The sequence below is a fragment of the Giraffa tippelskirchi genome, chromosome 2 (genome assembly GCF_054371585.1).
Source record: "Giraffa tippelskirchi isolate mGirTip1 chromosome 2, T2T-mGirTip1v1.2.pri, whole genome shotgun sequence".
Classification (NCBI taxonomy): Eukaryota; Metazoa; Chordata; class Mammalia; order Artiodactyla; family Giraffidae; genus Giraffa; species Giraffa tippelskirchi.
Genome location: NC_137276.1, coordinates 66,197,994 through 66,211,667, shown reverse-complemented (window position 1 = coordinate 66,211,667; position 13,674 = coordinate 66,197,994). Strand labels below are relative to the sequence as shown.

The 13,674-nt window shown below is 49.2% G+C and overlaps 1 protein-coding gene across 1 annotated transcript; it reads right to left on the bottom strand.

Moving 5' to 3' along the window:
* Positions 1-5,491: 5,491 nt before the first annotated feature.
* NPFFR1 (neuropeptide FF receptor 1) lies at positions 5,492-12,723 on the bottom strand. The gene is made up of 4 exons (XM_081573624.1): positions 12,714-12,723; positions 11,376-11,690; positions 8,497-8,596; positions 5,492-6,371 (listed from the first exon to the last, which is right to left on the bottom strand). Exons 1-4 carry the CDS (start codon positions 12,721-12,723, stop codon positions 5,492-5,494), a joined length of 1,305 nt encoding a protein of 434 aa, XP_081429750.1.
* Positions 12,724-13,674: the final 951 nt, after the last annotated feature.

The window sequence follows — 13,674 nt, the reverse complement described above, 5'->3', positions numbered from 1 at the left end:
CATAATCATATTTTTAAAGATAGATTTGAAAACACTGTTAATAAAAGACATAAGAATGACCAATAATCATATGGAAAGATGCCCAGAATTCCTAGTCATCAGGAAAATTTTCTAAACACTGATACTACTCAGTGTTGGCAAGAACAACTAGAATGCCTGTACACTGCTGATGGGAATGCAAAATGGCACAGCAACTTTGGAAAACACTTTGGCAGTTTCTTGCATAGTAAAACGACACACTTACCCTCAACCCAACCCACTCCTAGATTACTCAATAGAACTGAAAACATATATACATATAAGGACTTATGTGTGTCCATAACAGCATTATTCATAATTCATAAATTCATAAAAGTGTTAACAACTCAAATATCTATCCACTGATGAATAGACAAATAAAATATCATAGAGCCATACAATGGAATATTACTCAGGTACAGAAAGGAACACACTACTGATTCATGCTCCAACATGGATGAATCTCAAAAGCATTATTCTAAGTGAAAGAAGCCAGATCAAAAAGCTACATAAGTAGATGACCTTCCAAAATCAAATGAGTGGTTATCTGGGGCCAGGAAGAGCAGAGAGTGTTGACTACAAATTGGCACAAGGGAATTTGGGGGAGATTCTATAAATATCTTGAGCGTAGTGGTGGTATACAATATACAATACAATAGCTAGAATTCATCAAAATGTACAGTTAAGAGGGGTGAATTTTACTGCATGTAAAGTATGCTTTAATAAAGCTGTTATAAATTTTTAAAACATATATACACATAGAAAATTATTCCACATTATCTCTTGTGGTTAGATTTGGGTGCTTTTTGTTTTCTTCTCTTCGTTTACCTAAATTTTGTAAAATTTCCACAATGGAGTATTTGTGTAGAGAGAGAAAAAGAGAAACAATAAAATGTCATAAACATAAATAATTGGGTTATTCAACAAGGACTCTATTGTTGATTCAACATTGTTTGCTTGCAGTGAAGCCCATTTGGGTCACCTCCTTCTCATTTGTCTTTCCTCAGTGGCACTTCTGAGGGGTGAGCTGAGGAAACATGCAAAAAGGTACAGTGCTTAATAGCAATGCTTTGTCTATCCAGCTCTCAGCTTGGCTCTCACCTGGATTTCTGGATGAATACACAGTAGACTAATGATAGGGGGGCTCTCATCCGACTTTGCCAACTCTGCCCTCCATTCCAACCCAAATCATGCATCCCCTGGGCCCCAAGAGAAAGTCCTTGGCCTAAGGCTGGCAGACTGTGGTGTGCAGGGCCCAGGCTGGGCATCCGCCTCCAGCTCCTGCTGGCCTGTTGCATGCTGCGTGGCCTTGGTGAAGTCAAGAGGCCATTCATCAGTAGAGACCCATGATTAGAATGATCGTTCGTGCTGCAAATGGCAGGACAAGACACGGAGTCCCTCCAAGAGTTCCTCTGGGGTGGGGATGCTCAGTGTCCACAGGCCTTTGGCCCTTTTCCCCCATCACACACCCAATTCATTTCCAAACTTGCTGCCTGTGAAAAGGCAGTCACCTTAGGAGACCCAGCCAACCTGTAGGCAAATGGCAGCAAATGGGCAGAAGTCCACATTGCTTACCCTTGTGTACCCTGGGGTAACTGGACAAGGCCCCTGAGAAGGCCCAGGTGTTGGGTCATAGGATACCAGCCAGAATAATAAAGCTATACTTAGAAAAATATCTTCATAAGATAGCATCTCATGGAGGGAACATACAATTTTCTAGCCACTCTGGTCAAGAAGTAAAACCTAGCTCAGAGCAGCTGGGGTGGGGTGGGCTAGGAGAATAAGACAAATCATAGCTTTCCTTGAACCACTGCTTCATCACCCATACCTGCCAAGTCGGAAGAGATCCTGGGTCCCAACCTGGGGCCTCTGTCCTCAGGGCTCACATAGACACTATTCTCAGAAACTACGGCTAGCATCTGAAACCTCCACACATTATTCACAATAGTCAAAATGAGGAAGCAACCCAAATGTCCATCGGTGGATGAATGGATAATGACTGGTATATCCATACAATGGAGTATTACTCAGCCTTTGAAAGGAAGAAAATGACACCTTCTACAACACGGAAGAACCTTGAAAACATTATACTCAGTGAAATAAGCCAATCACAAAAGGACACATCCTGTGTGATTTCACCCATACAAGGTACCTAGAGTGATTGAATTCACTGAGACAGAAAGTAGAATGGCAGTTACCAGAGGCAGGAAGAAACAGGGAGTTATTGTTTAATGGGTACAGAGTTGCAGTTTGGGATGTTAAAAAAAAGTTCTGCAAATGGACAGTGATGGTTATACAGCAGTGTGGAGGCACTCAATGTCACTGAACGTACACTTAAAAACAGTTACGTGACAAATTTTATGTTGTATATGTGTTTTGCCACATACACAAGAAACCAAACACTCCACAGATACCCACAAGGCCTCACCTCTCATAAAAGCATCAAGTCATGCCTGAATCAAATCAAATCTGAACAAGCAGACACAGCCTTTGATGGATTTTTTTAGAAAAGAAATAAAAATACCAGCAAACATATGAATTATGGCCTACTGCAATTTTTTTTTTTCTTTTGGTCAACCCAGTCTTTCAAAGCATGGCATCTTTGGGGAAAAGTGAAACAAAGGGGCCTTGATAGAAGGTTGGCTTGGGTGAATGCCCTGGTCTCCCCCTAGGCTGTGATTCTGTGGTTGGGGAGGCCATGCTAAGGGAAAAACACGCAGCAGAGGAAAGACCAGACAGTGTCTCCCAACAGATCCCCCCAGCCACAGGGACAAGCCTTTGGATTTAAGATGGCCCTTTCTCTGGTCTGTTTTTAGAGCCTGGAGTCAGAGTTCTTTACGGCAAGCAGCTGGGAATTCTCCAGCCTATTCTCCAGTGACACAGAACACTGATAGAGGACCAGAAGTGGGTCCCAGACACGTACTAGCTAATGAGGGACAGGATGGCACACCCTTTCCTGAGACCCTCGTCCATTATTCCTAGACACCTTGACCGGGGTGGGGTCATGATGGATCTTGGCAGCCTGCTCCATACATGGGTTATAGATAGCATACACGGAAGAGCTCAAGACAGATATTACAAGAGTAAACACAATAGACTCTCCTTTCCCAGACCAAGAGCTTGGGGCGGGAGGATGCGATTGTTGGTTCTGTGAGCATTCTGGCTCACCATCAGGCAAACAGCATTTGTGGGAATTTCCACCTCTCCTCCCCAATCCACTTTCCTTGAGAGGCAGGAACGGGCATGGGAAGAAACCATCAGAAGACAAATTCTAACTCAAACCTTGCTCCCCCTGTGGCCCTTCCCCTCTTGGTCCCTTTGAGCCTCAGTTATTTTGAGAACAGCAACATCTTCTTCAGCCCGTTTGTATGGATCAAACATGTCTGGGGACATGCCTGGAGAAAACACTGTACAATGGCTTAGGAGTTTTCTTCTGCCCCTACATCTAGTACTTAGAGTAGAGTCAACAGGGTTAAGTCATCGTGTGTCAATTAAGAAAACCAGTGGAGCCTCAGAGTCACATTCTCTGCCCTGGAAATGTTTCTTTTTTATTCACTAAAATTCTGGCAACAGTGTGTGTTCTATAGAGATGAGGGGGAAGTATCCAGTTAACTACAGATGACTGGGGCCATGCAAGGATCACAGGGTAATCCCAATTCCTCCCACCTCCTGGAGAGGAGCCTCTCTCTTCAAGGTGATGCAGGCATGCTGGGTGAAAGCCAGAGCAAACAAGGGGTGGATCCCATCCTTTTTTAGGGCACATGAGTTATCCATGCTGGGGAGAGGTTTAGTGTTTGTCATCCTAGAGGTCTCAGGGGACACTGTAGCTTTAGTTGGCCAACTTCTCCCCCACAATCCCCTGGAGGGAGCAGGAAAAGGCCTTGGGAACATTGTATGCTTGCAGTTCTAGTGAGCAGATATATTTTGGAAGGCTGAAAGTGGGTGCTCTGCCCTCCTTTCCTCCCATCTGTGAATAAATAAACTGATGCTTCTTGTGACCCTGCAGCTGCCTGTCACATTGTGAGCTCTGACCTGGGTCTGGGTGATGGTGGTGGGTCCTATGAGAGAGGAGGGAGGACAGACACCCCCTTCTCTGGGCTCAGACCCAGAGTGTCTGCAACTGACACAGGCTCCCCAGGGATTGTTCTGCAATTGCTCAGGCATCAGTTCAGCTCAGTTCAGTCGCTCAGTCGTGTCCAACTCTTTTCGACCCCATGGACTGCAACACGAGGCCTCCCTGTCCATCACCAACTCCCGGAGCTTGCTCACTCATGTCCATCGAGTCAGTGATGCCATCCAACCAACTCATCCTCTGTTGTCCCCTTCTCCTCCTGCCCTCAATCTTTCCCAGCATCAGAGTCTTTTCCAATGAGTCAGTTCTTCGCATCAGGTGGCCAAAATATTGGAGTTTCAGCTTCACCATCAGTCCTTTCAATGAATATTCAGGACTGATTTCCTTTAGGACTGACTGGTTTGATCTCCTTGCAGTCCAAAGGACTCTCAAGAGTCTTCTCCAACACCACAGTTCAAAAGCATCAATACTTTGGTGCTCAGCTTTCTTTATAGAGCTCATGCTCAGACGTGACATCCTGTTAATGGTACTTTGGGGAGAAGGGAATGGCCCTGGACACTTCTTGAAACAAACAAGAGGAAACCTACACAGAACACAGTGTTCTCTTGGGAAAGCATCCGGGGAGTGGCTTCAGTCATACACAGGAGACTCCAAGACAGGGACACCAAGCATCAGATGGACAGGCCAGCCTTACTTTTCACTTCTTCCCAGATGTCTAATTAGATCACATTTTTCACTGTGTTCTGCCCTAAGGGGCCCTTCTCGAGGCAGCTGGAAATGGTCAAAACCAGACAGGCAGGCACTGGAGTCATGCAAGCTCTAGTTGAGAGACAGACTAGTCTCATCTCCTCTTCCAGCCTCAGTTTTGCACCCGTAAAAGGGGTATGTTATTGTTGTTTAGTTGCTAAGTTGTGTCCGACTCTTTTGCGACCTCATGGACTGTAGCCCGCCAGGCCCCTCTGTCCGTGGGATTTCTCAGGCATGAATACTGGAGTGGGTTCCCATTTCCTTCTCCAGGGATATTCCCCAACCAGGGATTCAACTGGCATCCCCTACTTGGCAGGCAGATTCTTTACCAGTGAGCCACCAGGGAAGCCCCAGAAGGGGGATAAGAAAAGCTATTCCCAAAGTGTGAGAATTCAGGGAGATGATGCCTAATGATGACTGTGGCTTCTGCTGCAGAGGGTTTCAGGGAAACAGCTCCTCTCTCTTTCCACTCCTCTGCCTCTATCTGAGGGGGAAGGTGACGGAGAAGATTCCACTAACAACTGCTCACTGCCTCGTGTTTGAGAGCGAGACATATGGCAGCGTCTCCTAACACCACACCAGACGCTGTCATGCCTGAGTGTCACATGTGCGGTCGTGGCCCGCGGGTTCAGAGGCCTGCGCTCCGCATCCCCTTCAAATGTCCCAGGCTGGGATGGTGAGGGGCAGATGGGAGCAGCCGGGACCCTCGGCGGCCAAGCCATGGTGGGCCACGCGGCCATTGCGCAGCGGGAGACGGCCGGGCCTGGGGGCCCCGCTGCTCGGGCCCGACTCGGAGGGCAGGCCTGAGTCGCTGGGCTGCACCTCCACGAACACCCGCGTGCGCAGGAGCCGGCTGGCCCGCTGGGAGTAGGCCTCCCGGTGGCTCCCCCACGGCGGCGCGCAGAGCTGGACGCGGAAGGCGGCCTGGAAGCCTTGGCGGAAGTTCTCGTTGAAGTAGCCGTAGATGATGGGGTTGGCGCTGCTGTTGAAGAAGGCCAGCCAGTGGGCGAAGGGGAAGGCGTAGGCGGTAACCAGGTGTAGCTGCGGTTCGCTCAGCTGCCCGTAGTCGATGAGGAGCAGCAGCGCCCAGAGCGGCAGCCAGGACAGCGTGAAGAACAGCGCCATCATGACCAGCATGTGCACCACCCGCGCCCTGCGCCGCGCGCCGCGCCCGCCCTCCCCGGCCACCTCCTCGCCGCCGGCGCACGCGGGCCCCGGGGCCTGGCACAGCTTGCGGGCGATGCGCGCGTACATGACCACGATCAGCGCCAGCGGCGCCAGGTAGATGTGCGAGAAGAGCACGGCCGTGTAGACCTTGCGCATGCCCTTCTCGGGCCAGGCCTCCCAGCACGAGTAGAGCGGGTAGGAGCGGTTGCGGGCGTCCACCATGAAGTGATGCTCCTCGCGCGTGACGGTCAGCGTGACGGCCGAGGGGCACATGATGAGCAGGGCCAGCGCCCAGATGACCACGATGGTGACCAGCGCCTTCCGCAGGGTCAGCTTTTCGCGGAAGGGGTGCACGATGCAGCGGAACCTGCAGCGACGGAGGAAAGAAAAGCAGGGGGTCTGGGAGGGTCCCAGGGGTCCCAGGGATGAGCGTCAACCCCATGGAGGGCAGAGGGCTGGGGGCTGGCGGGGTTGGGGCACTTCACCTCCACCATTGCCCCTTAGGCGGTATCAAAGAAGGCTCGGGTGTTCATTACGTTCCTTGACAAGCAGATTGGTTCCTCACCTGTTGCGCAATCAACTCCAAGGTTGTGTGGCCATGGAACAAGACAAAAGGGCAGGTTTCACAAACACTGAATCCTGTTCGTGCATTTTGGAGGATAAACTGAGTAGCTGGCAGCTAGCAGTGACTTAGTTGGCAGATTCTATCCCTGAGTATGTCGATTGGGTAGGTGTATCAAAGAAAACAAATTTTAGCTGTTTGTGGCTTCTCCAGAAAACCTTGGGAGCTCAGGTGTGGAGTCTATGTGACAGGCTCTCCCTATACCATCTTAGCCAGCATCTTTCCAACAGTGCCTCCATAGTATCAAGACAGTTTTGCACCATTTCCTCCTTAGAATGTCTCAGCTGTGATTATTATTACACCCTTACTTTACATATGAGATTCAGAGGTGTTAAGTAACTGGCTCAGGGTCACACAACTAGCTAGTACCAAGGACCAGACTTGAATTTGTCTTGCTCCACTATGCCATATAAACTGGCAGCTATAAACCCTCACTGTGCATTAGAATCTCCTGAAGCATTTTAAAAATACCTGTGCCCAGTTCTCCTGGTCAAAGATGCCCATCTAGTTTAGGAAAGTCATGGGGCAATTTAAGGGCTAAACCTGCACTAGAACACAGGCCTACAGCTGACTCCCAGCCAGCTTTCCCAGAGCAAGTGGACTTCTTTCCACTTCACCAAACTGTCCTGCTCGCCTCCCTCCTATCCTTTCCCCCACTTGACAGCACTTTCCACTTCTCCCATAGCTTGTCTAAAGCCTTATTTTCTCAGCCTACCTGACTTTGGCCTCCTGGTTTCATAACATCAAATACTTAAGGAACTGCCAGAAAACAAATAATTCTTAAAGCACATAGTACTGGCTCTAAGTGCAATAGCACTTAATGAATGGAGAAGGATCCTAGGACAGACTAGGAAGAGTTCCCAGAGGAGATAGGAACTTGAAGAATACCCAAACACCACTGGGAGACGTCATCGTTAACAATGACAACAAAATAAAGACCAATGAAGGACTTCTCCCAATTACCCAGCTAATTAGTGGCCTTCCAGATGGGGACCCAGTTCTTTCTCCCCAGCTGCCTACTTCACTGGGTCACAAAAGACTGGATTTGATGAGGGCAGAAGTGGAGGCAGGATGAGGACACTAGATTCTAGGAAGGGTGGAGCTAGTAGTGCCTGAGTTTGGAAGAAGACAAGGAGGAAGGTGTGGGTGTAAAGATGAAATAGAATTCTATTAACTGCTGACATAAGGTCTCCATACCAGGTAGTATGTATCAGCTTTACAAACAGAAGTTCACTGAAGCCTCCCAGCCACCCAGTAGGGTATGGACTATTTGACAGGTGATAAAACAGAGGCTCAACGTAGTTAAATGACCTACCCAAGGTCATCCAGCCAGGCAGCCCTCCAACTTACCTGCCTGCCTCCCTTGCTCTGGGATAAGCACCCTTACTGAAAGGGCTCATGGAGAGGGAGGAGGACCCCCTTGCAACTGGGTCAGTTGTGTTGCTTACAAAGCAAGGTGCTTGGTCCCTGGCTCCATTCTATTAGCATACCCACGCTTATCAGAGACTCTGATGGAATCTGAGGCTGAAAGACCAGAAGCAGCAGAAGATGGTGGAGATGGGGAATCAGGGACCAGCAAGGAGGTGTACCGCTCAGGAGACAAGGACTGTCCCCAAGCTCCTCTTAGGGCCCAGGAATACCTTTTAAACATCCTCAGGAGCTTCCTCCAGGTCTTCCAGAAGGTGACAGTATTCTCTGCAGTCCCCCAATTCTAGAGGGCAGGCAGCCCCAACACCCTTCCCTCTGTGGCTCAGGACCATGGACTGCAGAGCAGTCCTGGCCTTCTAGCAGGCTCAGCAGTGGAAACAGCAGCTAGTCCTCATGCTGTGCCTCAGTCAGCCCAGGATAACCCAGCCAGGAACCCTCTCACCTTTCCACAGCAATGGCCACCAGCGTGAAAACGGAAGCAGACACAGACATGCCCTGCACCAAGCCGCTCATCTTGCACATGGCGTTGTCGAAGGGCCACCCTGCAATGACAGAGGCCACCACAGAGTGAGAGATGCCTCATCCACAAAGAGCCAGAGACCTCCAGCCATCTGGGCCAGTCCCCTCTGTGGTTTGTATCTTTCCTCCGGTTGAGCTAGGTTGTCATTCTACCTCTGCTTACATACTTCCAGGAGTGAAGAGCTGACTGGCCGGTACCTCCATGGAAGTCCTACTAGAGACAGCCTTTATACTGACCAGCCATTTTTCTCCATTAACTTTAGATCTATCCAGCCCTGCCTGGCTTTCTGCTCCCATAGCCCAGCTCCAAGCTCCAAGGCCAGTAGTTCTCAAACCTGGCTGCTCACTAGCATCAACTGAGAACTTGGAAAAGGATCAGTGCCCAGGACCATGCCAGACTAGTTACAAACAGAATCTCTAAGGGTGGGACTCAGACCACCATATTTTCCAAGTCGACCCAGGAGATTTAAGTGGCAGCCAACGTGGAGACCCACTAGGACAGATCCATCCTGACTCACAAGTGGGGGGAGGTATAAGCAGCTCTAGCCCATCGTACCTGATGTCCTCACTCTGATCCCTGAGCTTCTGCTTTCTCATAAGACCTGGGTTCCACCTGCTTTCAGGACTGGTAGCCAAGTTCACATCTTGGCTACCTAAGGCCCTGTGTTGGTAACTACCTGGTGTTTCCAACCCTCTAGGCCTGGGATGGGGAGGGGCAGCTTGTTCTTGTCTGTTGTGCCTGTGGACAAGAGTCATTTCCCAAGACTAGGGTCTTCTTTCACCAACGGCCTCTGCCATGCTGATTTTCTGTCTGCACCCTTACGAGGTACCAGGCACTGGCCCGTTCAGTCCTCACTACAGCTCCATTACTGTCTCCTTTTTACAGATGTGAAAATGAAGGGGGAGAGTAATTTACAATCTCTTTGTCTCTAAATCACTATGGATCAGTGCTGAGAGTTTGATCTGGGTGCCAGGGAGTTTAAATGTCATGGAAAGTCAATATCGCTGTAGAGAGCAGATGGAAAAACATGAAAAAATGTTCAAACCTCATTCATAATTAGAAAAACGCAAATGATACTTGCTGTTGAGAAATAGGAGCTCTCAGACATCACTGGTGGGAATGCAAATCATTACAGTCCTTCTGGAGGGGAACTAGGCAATGCCTAATTTATGCACTTGGCTTTTGATCTAACAATCTCACTCTACTCTGAATATACATCTCTGATGACACGAAATACATATGCACAGGGTTATTCATTGTAGCATTGTTGTAACTGCAAAATATCAGAGAAACTCTAGATGCCCACATAAAGAAGTTGTTGAGTAAACAGTGGTTTATACAGATAAAAAAGGACTGGCAGACACTAATGTAACCAACTAGTGACCTCGCCACACTATTCTTAACTGGTGAGTGTGCATGCATGTGTGCTCACCTTTATGTGTATGCACATGTGTGTGTGTGTGTGTGCATGCATATGTTTGTGTGTGTTTTGGGAATAAGGATGCACAGCCTCTGTTCAGCATCCCTGAAAGAACCTGTGATTCAGCTGTGATTAAAGATCCCACCAGGCTTAGCCAGAGGACAGCCAAGGGGAAAGTGACAGCCCTGGCTTCACTTTCTGGGTTTGTGAGTCCCCCAACCTCACATCATCTGTGGTGTGTGATAGTGTGTGCTCAGTCATGTCCGACTCTTTGTGATCCCATGGACTGTAGCCTGCCAGGCTCCACTGTCCATGGGATTCTCCAGGCAATAATACTGGAGTGGGTTGCCATTTCCTCCTCCAGGGGAGCTTCCCAACCCCAGGGATAGAATCTGCATCTCTTGTATCGCCTGCATTCCAGGCAGTTGCTTTATTGCTGAGCCACCTGGGAAGTCCAAATGGCTGGAGTAAGGGGGAGCATCCTTAGGTGGGCTCAAACCACTAGCCTTTCAGTTAACAGCCCAACATGCTAACCGACTATACCACAGAGACACCAAAGTCACTCCAGATGGGGCTGTCCAGGCTCTGAATCCTAAGTTTCTGGGAGCTCTGAGCTCAGAAGCTGCAGGCACAGACCTCTAGGGGTCTCCCCAGCTCTGGAAACTAGTCCTTCCCACTTAGACTCTGTGGCGCCTTACTCGGAAACAAGAAAGGTGAATCCTGGGAGAAGGTAGATGACAGTGGGATCCTTCTGACATTTTTAGATACTGGGCAGGAAATTAGAAGTCAGGTGGCCTAGTTCTGCTTGAATCCCTCTACCAGATCTCTGCTAAACAGCCAGCCAGTCCCTACTTAGACACTCCCAGTGACAGGGAGCACAATACCTGTAGGCAGGAACCCTTTTTTGGTGGAGAACATCTCAAATTAGTTTTTAGGTCCTTATTCAGAGGAAACCTGCCTCCTTACCACTTCTTCCTGCTGGTTCTAGTTCTGCCCAGAACTAGATGGGAGCTTCCTGGGAGAGTAGGACTGAACGGTGCAGTGGTTACAAATACAGAAGTGAGAATGTGGGACTTGACACTTAGTTGTGTAAACTACAGACCCGCCCCTTAATCACTCTGAGCCTCAGTTTCTCATCTATCAATTGGGGATAACAATAATGCATACTTCATTGGATTGTTGTGAGGATTAGTTAAAATAATGCAGGAAGAATAAGTCACACAAAGACTGGAACAAAGCAAATTATTAATTCATTGTATCTATTATTTCTAGTCTAATTCCTCAGCCACAAGACTGGGGAGTTTGAGACAATGGCACCTTGGCCAGGAGACCAGACCATCCATGATTTCAGGGGGAAGCTGCCTCTATTTCCTCTACTCACCAGTGATGAGGTTGTCCACAAGGGTGGTGGGCATGCAGAAGATGCCCACCAGCAGGTCGCTGATGGCCAGGTTGAGGATAAACATGTTGGTGACAGTGCGCATGTGCCGGTTCTTGAGCACGATGAAGCAGACCAGGGTATTGCCCACCATGCAGAGGAGGAAGATGAGGACGTAGGCCACAATGAACATGGCAGCCACCGGGGAGGAGTGCTGATAGTAGGAGGAGAAGGTGAGGTTTGCAGCTGGGGTGGCCTCAGCATCACTCCCATTCTCGCTTAGGGGCCAGCTGCTGTTGGAAGGCTGGGAGGGCTCCCCTAGGCGCAAAGGAGCACATAAGTCAGGATCTTAGGTGAAGAGAGATGACTGACTTCTCACCACTGAGAGATCCTTCTGTGCTGCAGACCCTGACCATGCCCAGCACCCGGACATGAGCTCAACTCCAATTGCAACTGGATTCAACGATCCAAGACTTTCAACCCCCAGCCACTCAGACCCTCATCTCACACCTCCCAACCCGCTTGTCCACCTCTCATTTCATTTCCCAATGTTGGTCGCTCTCCATTTGCACACAGTCCCGCTGTGCCGCATCCAGGCCCCGTACTTAGCCCTGCTCTCTGCCCCAGAGGCTGACTTCTCAGGAACCTATGTCAGCCAGGTTCCCTTGCTCTCTGGGTCTTTTTTTTTTTTTTTTAATTGGAGTCCAGTTCATTTACAGTGTTGAGTTTCTGCTGTACAGCAAAAGTGAGTCAGTTATACATATATATAAATATATATATCCAGTCTTTTTTAGATTCTATTCCCTGCCTTCAGGTTTTTTAACTGGGTTTCAGCCAATGGGAGGCACTGAAGGAGATTGAAGGAGTGGAGGGGAGAGAGGTCAGGGTATTCATCTTCTGATTCCCTCCCTGCCTGGACCAGGTCTGCCCATGGGGCTGTCTTTATGGGTACAGCTCCAGCTGGGTGACTCCTCTTCCACGGTTCCAGATCCTGAAGGGCTACCATGACAAGGTTCCCCCTCTGCAGTGACAGTTTCCTGTGATTGCCAGTCCCTGTGTGCATCACCATCCCGTGCTGGTTCTCTTGCCCTCCTCTCCCTGCTGTCAAGTTCTCTACTAAACTCTTCAGTTAAACCCTTCCTGAGTGCAGCACCTGTTTTCTTCCGGGATCCTAACTATTACATCCTCAGTATCTTTGATGTCCCTCCTCATCATTGCCACAGACAAGAAGGCAGTAGAGGGAGGAAGACTAAAAGGGGACTCTGAACCAGGGCTGAGGATCAAAGGCACACATTCAATTCTTCAGACCATCCAAAGCCAAGGCCACCACCCATCCTTCACCTTCTCCCATCGTGGTATCAGCTGCTCCATTTGCACAGCTTTTAACCAAGAGTTTCCATATCTACTGGGCTTCCCTCGTGGCTCAGATGGTAAAGAATCTGCCTGCAATGTAGGAGACTCAGGTTCAATCCCTGGGTTGGGAAGATCACCTGAAGAAGGGCAAGGCAACCCACTCCAGTATTCCTGCCTGGAGAATCCCATGGACAGAGGAGCCTGGCAGGATATAGGGGTCGCGAAGAGTCGGACATGACTGAGCAACTAACATTTTCACTTTTCCATATCTGTTATTTGATTCAATCCTTCCTGCTGTCTCATGAGGTAAATAGGTTAGGTATTAACCCCATTTAAAATGGCAGGACTGTGATCAGAGGGGTTCCCAGACTCGCTCAAGAGAACACTAGTCTCTGCAGCTGAGCTAGCATGGTTCTGTGTCTCCAATGTGTCTCAGGCTTCCGTGTATGTTCCTCCAGGCACCTTTGGAAGGAGTGGCTGAATGTCCAACCACAGCTCTTCTGGGAAGTCATTAGTTGTGGTGACTCATGATATTGTCTTGTAAACTCTCCTCCTGCTTTCCTCTGGGACTGAATGGGGCCTGTTCCGGAGGTGAGGAGTCTCTGGGGAGTCTTCTGTTGCATACAGAGCTCAGCCACTGGGACCAGAGACTAGAAAGACCCTGGGGGAAGCACAGGCCAATAAGCTGGCACAGTGGGACCACAGGGAACAGCAGGTGCAGGGGGGCACTCGGGTCAGAGGCGAAGGGTCTGCCGGTGGATGAGGAGACGCTGGAAGTTTTGGGTGCACAGTGAGAAAAGCACTGGAAGTTTTGGGCACACAGTGAGAGAAGGAAATGATACTACTCTGCTTAGGCCCTCCAGGGGCATCCAATTGTACCCAAACATCTTTATTTTAATGACAAACATGTACAAGAGAGAATGTAAGAGTGAATGTATATAAGAGTATA

Bases quoted from the DNA above. Each gene is read 5' to 3' on its own strand.
- NPFFR1 (XM_081573624.1), bottom strand. The intron at 8,597-11,375 runs GTGAGTAGAGGA...CTGTCATTGCAG, and splicing joins TGTGGACAACCTCATCACTG to GGTGGCCCTTCGACAACGCC. The intron at 6,372-8,496 runs GTGAGAGGGTTC...CCGTCGCTGCAG, and splicing joins GTGGCCATTGCTGTGGAAAG to GTTCCGCTGCATCGTGCACC.